Here is a 5556-nt window from a genome sequence, read left to right as displayed (position 1 = left end):
AAATTTTGGTCTACAGTCACCTATTCACACAGATAAATCTTATATGGAGTGCCTCACATTACCTACTTAAATTACTAGAAATTCAGACATATAATTGCTTTCAATTCTTATCTGTTTTTCGTGACAAAGTTTAGTTAGGTATAGGCCTCATGAATCCCGATATTGCATGGTCCTTCAAAGGGGACATTTTGACTCGCTATCGATGCATGCAGCTTGGGATTTGCTAGACCCGACAAGACAACAAAAGAGCTAGAAAGTGGAAGTTGTCCTTGTGTTGAAGATACGCTGGAGTTTGAGTTCCTCTTCTCCTCCCACAATGTTAGATTTTATTAATCCATAGAGATATACTTTTGCTCCACTAACATCTACTTCAAGGAGCTTTAATTTGCTTCATTGACAATGCAATATTTAACTCCTGCACAGTTACCTTAAAAAAAGGTGGAACAAAACCTAATGTGAAGTTGCAGATTCTGCACAAAGATCTCAAAAGTAGGGAATATAGTTGAATGAGGCCAGAAAATAAAAGAAAAGAAATGAGATAATTACAAAATTACAAATTATCATACTATGTGGAGAAGATTACCGAAATATTCCGTCACATAAATGAAAATACGGTAACGTAAAATAATACCAAAATATGAGAAGAATATACACTTAACATAAATAATCAATACTCATGTATATACTTTAATATTCAAGTAATGTCAAAGTATTCTTGTCTCAGATAAAGATTTCAACAATTTTGTTGTTCGAATTATTAGCAACTTGACAATAACTGTGAAAGAGTTTTTATAAGATTTCACTAATTGTCTAAATAAGTGACCGAACATCTTTGAATTTATTTGAAAAGATAGGTCATTCATGAGATTTCTCGCAACGAAAGAAACATTAGTTGGAAAATGAAGGCCCCGGTTTTTCTTTTCTTTTCTTTTTTGTTACGCAATATCAAGAGAATTGGGTAATTAAAGGAGAAATTATACTATATGATTGAATAGAAAAGAATGGTTTATAAGCGGGATTAAAAAAGGTAATTCATTCAGACAATTATTGATAGGAAGAGAACCCGTAATGCTTATAAACTCATCTATCTCGGACTCCTACACCAATGTAGAGAACCCTTCTTCTATGTGGGTGTTTGGTTCTATCACCTGAGTCCTCTTATTTCTTAAAGCAGCAAGAAAAATGCCGTACCTAAAACCCTTGAGAAAGGGTGCAGATAGGACATAGGAGTTCCACTGACCAGGGCTATGGGGTCCAGAGAACTGCCTCGCTTTTTACATATAGAAAAGAACTCCGTATCCTATGCTGCCGCTTCTATTCTCTCTCCATACTTTTGACTTGTTTTGTCCAACCCACGAGATTAGAAGTGGAATAGAAGAGCTGAAAAGAATGTGATCAGAAAGAAAAGAAACTTTAGAAAAGGAAAAAAAGGGAAACCTAATGGGTTCACATTTCAAAATCAAATGAAAAAGATAGCGCAATTTTCTTGTGAAACAGTATTTTAGTATATTTTTTTGTGGTTGGGATATTAAATGGGCATTGAAGTTGATGCAGGGGTTCCTTTGAAGTCAAATAGAAGAGTCTTGCATTTGATGAAATCATCACTGCAAAGTCATCTCAATTATTTTTTGTCTTTTCTTTTTATTGTTTTACTAATTTTTAGCTAATCTAATCTAATCACATGATGTATTCTCATTTATTTTTCCACTGCGGTGGGTATATTTATTGGTTGCTCTTTTTGAAACCTCACTCTTCTGTCACCATTTATTTCTACCATTTAAAACCCACATTGAAAATCTCCTTCCCTCTCCCCATTTGACCTGCAGATTCATTTTACAAGTGAAGAAAAAAAAAATAGAGGTAAATTATAGTCTCCATCAAAGCCTGAAAATCTTTTGGTCTTGGATTTGTTTGTTGGTATCACATGGAATTCTTCATATTACATGACTCATTCTGAAAGTTGCATTCTTGGGGTGAGTTTTCTCAAATTTTCCTTAGAAAAGATGGGGTCACTTTTCCTGGGAATCAAACAAAGAAACTCTCTTCCTTCCTCACAACCAGATTTCCTTTCTCTGCCAATCCCACCTCCACCACCCAATATTCAATCAGATTTCTTCAATTTGAACAACAAGGTGAGTCCAAGCATATTGCTCATCATTATAATTCTTGCCATCATTTTCTTTGTTTCTGGTTTGCTTCACCTGCTTGTTAGATTTCTTATGAGACCCCAAAACAGAGACCCAGATGATTTGGAGAGTGTGACTGTTCTTCAAGGACAACTGCAGCAACTCTTCCACCTCCATGATGCTGGGGTGGACCAGTCCTTCATAGACACCCTCCCTGTTTTCAATTACAAAGCCATTATAGGATTGAAGAACCCATTTGACTGCGCTGTCTGTCTTTGTGAATTTGAGCCTGAAGACAAGCTCAGATTGTTGCCAAAATGCAGCCATGCCTTTCACATGGAGTGCATAGACACATGGCTTTTATCCCACTCCACTTGCCCGCTTTGTAGAGCTAGCTTGCTTCCTGATTTCTCGCCAAACCACAACTGTTCACCCATTGTGTTTGTTCTTGAATCTGGAAGTGAAAGCTCAAGAGAGATTGTCTCAGAAGCTGCTCTTGGCAGAACCAGTTCTGTTGGAGGGGCAAATCCCTGTCTGGGTTCTCAACGTTTCAGTGAATTGGGGTCTACCCGCATCGATTTACTACATAAATCCTGTGAGTTTGCTGCGAAAGATGCCAACCCAACAGAAATGGTGGGTTCAGAGGAAAAAGTAGTGACTGTTAAGCTTGGGAAGTTCAGGAATGTGGATGGTGCTGGTGGTGGTGAAGGTAGTAGCAACAACAAAGTGGATGCAAGAAGGTGCTTCTCCATGGGGTCATTTGAGTATGTAATGGATGAGAATTCTTCATTGCAAGTACCCATTAGAACACAAACGAAGAAGCAGACAAGTAAGAAGCCTGGTCTGCCATTAACGCCAGGCCACAGGGCAGCAATGTCTGAATGTGACTGTGAATCTAGAAGAGAATTCAAGTTCAATGCTTTTGAAGCAATCAGGGATGTTGAAGCTTGTGAGGGTGCTAGCATTGGCAATGGCGATGCTGTTAGGGGGAACAAGAGAGAGAGCTTCTCTGTATCAAAGATTTGGCTCCGAGGGAAGAAGGAGAAGTCGAATGCTGCCGCTGATGCATCGAGGCGTGCGGTTTCATTCCGGTTTCCGGTGAACCAGGGTGTTGTTGATGCTGAAGATTTGAAGGCCAAGAACGGGGATGGTGGTGGAAGGAGAAGTATTTCTGAGATTGACGTTGGGATATGGGAGAATGGAGGGAGTGAATTGGGTTGTGATGGGGAAAGGCAGAGCAGTAACAGTTTGGACTCTCAAGCAGCAAAAACACCATCTTTTGCAAGGCGGACATTGCTTTGGCTTATGGGAAAACAGAACAAGGTTGTTCACTCATCCGAAGCTCCCAGTGTCTAGTTTCTTTCTATTATTTCTTTGATTTTCTTTCTTAGATTATTTTCCAATTTGATTCCCTAATTATGGAAGGAAAGATTGGAAGATCTGCAGTAGAGAATAGAAAGAAAATATTTTAAGTGTGAAAGGGATCTGAATACAAGGTTTCTGCATTTCACTGCAAAATTTTATTGTCAGCTCCCCACGTTCTTTTTTTTCAAAAAAATAAAAAATAGCAGCATATAGAATTTGATATCCTTAACGATATGCTTTATAGTATGTTGTTTAAGTTCCTAGATTGAGGATTATGAGTAGTATTTTAATATTCTCTCAAGGGTGATTTAATTAGATCATTTAGATGTCTTCCTTGTGCTTCTCTTAAACAACACTCCAAATGATTTCCTATTTAATGATTTTGAATCTTAACTTGTGACCTTTATAGGCTCTTTCATTCTTCCATTCTTCCATTCTTTCAAGTAAAGTACAGCAAACAAAATAGGTGATTAGCGTATTTTGTTTTTATTTATTTTTTAAAAAATAATATTCAAATTGCTAAACCGTTCAAATAAATTTTAAACTGTTCGTCGCTTACGGGATAAACTTAAAGCAAGTTATCAAGTAGCGTAATAAATGTAAAATGGGTAATTCAAATTCAAATTGAATACAACTTCGAGGGGACAGAGGAAAATGGGGGAAAGAGAGGTCATTTTGGTTACAGGCTGTTTGCATTAAATGGACGGGGCAATTCTTCATCTGCAAATATGATAGCGTATTGAGGGACTAAAACATTAATGGCTGATGTTAATAAGGTCACGGGAACGGTTGGACGCTGCTGTCTTGTGTAATTTGTGGCACCCAACCCCTTCTAACGTGCCCTAGTCTTTAAAGAAGACAAGATACTCATAGTAGTGTTCAAATATATTTATGGCTCTTATCCCCTTCAAACGGAATTTGGACAGATGGAGAGACCTCCCCATTTGGCAATCTTCATTCTTCTCCGTTTGATTATAAAGTTGGAGGGCTCAGGGCGTGGTGGCAATTTTGTCCTCTGCTCCTGTTCAAATTCAAGCCTGTTTTATGAACCTTTCTAGTTTCTGCTTAATTTCTACATCTTGAATTTTTTTTGTTTATTTTATTTTCTTGTGGACACCATTTACCATTTAATGGATAATGAAGGCCTTCACAAAATATCTTGTTATTAAAGAAATATCCCAGGTCAAAAAGTGTGCAGATTAAGGACGTCACTTTAGCACCACTAGGATATAATGGTAAATTTCAGTTCCCAACTGATCTATGACATATACCTGAAATTGATGATTGCGGGGAATAAATTACATACATGAAAAACTTCAGTTATGCTTCCTCTTTTTTTCTTTTTAAAAAAAAAAAAAAAAATTTATAGAAGTGAAAAGAACAAAACAAAAAATTACAAATGACAACAGAAAAGAACAAAAAAAAAAAATAGAAAAAAAAAAAAAGAAAAAGGCAAAAATAAATATGAACTTAACAACTGAGAAATATAATCTAGAAAGACTATTAGCACCTCAATACACTGAAATGAAATCAAGAAGGTGGAAGTCACTTGGGAATGCAGACTACGAAAGCCATTGCCCACTATGATGGGTAAAACCATCGAGAGTATGAAAACCTCTACAAACTTGGATCTAGACCAGTTTCCAATGAAATTGAATAAGCCAAGGATGAAAATAAGGGCGGTCCTACATTGGGGCTAGGGGGGCCCTGGCCCCCCAAGCCCCAAAATTTTACCCCCTAATTTTTTTTAATTTTTTTAGTTTTGCCCCCTCAATTTTTTTTTTATTTTTTTTAAAAAATAAAAATAAAAAAGTGCCCCTCTATTTTTACAAGCCTGGGTCTGCCACCAGAAGAAAAGAACAACCGAAATGAAATCTCTAACATAGACAAAGAGTATGTAGCCCAACCACTTTTGGTTAAACTAAAAGCATAACAGAAAAGCACATAATAGCAACACCAACGGAAGGCATGGCGTAGGGCTGGCGCGTGAAGCCCACTTGCCGACAATGGGAGTCAAGAGGTGGGGGGGAACTACCATAGGAGACCGGTGAAAGCGGCAAAAGGC

General features: G+C 37.4%; 1 protein-coding gene across 1 annotated transcript; it reads left to right on the top strand.

The window, feature by feature from the left end:
* Positions 1 to 1745: 1745 nt before the first annotated feature.
* LOC133871963 (RING-H2 finger protein ATL13) lies at positions 1746 to 3606 on the top strand. Its single transcript, XM_062309448.1, has one exon. It carries the CDS (start codon positions 1944 to 1946, stop codon positions 3480 to 3482), a length of 1539 nt encoding a protein of 512 aa, XP_062165432.1. The 5' UTR covers positions 1746 to 1943; the 3' UTR covers positions 3483 to 3606.
* The last annotated feature ends 1950 nt before the right edge of the window (positions 3607 to 5556 follow it).

Source organism: Alnus glutinosa, chromosome 6, assembly GCF_958979055.1.
Source record: "Alnus glutinosa chromosome 6, dhAlnGlut1.1, whole genome shotgun sequence".
NCBI classification, from domain to species: domain Eukaryota; kingdom Viridiplantae; phylum Streptophyta; class Magnoliopsida; order Fagales; family Betulaceae; genus Alnus; species Alnus glutinosa.
Note: the sequence above shows the minus strand (reverse complement) of the source record. Positions and strands in the feature narration are given on the sequence as shown.

What these genes read in the sequence shown, in the direction of transcription:
- LOC133871963 (XM_062309448.1), top strand. Translation starts at nt 1,944, where the DNA reads ATGACTCATTCTGAAAGTTGCATTCTTGGGGTGAGTTTTCTCAAATTT.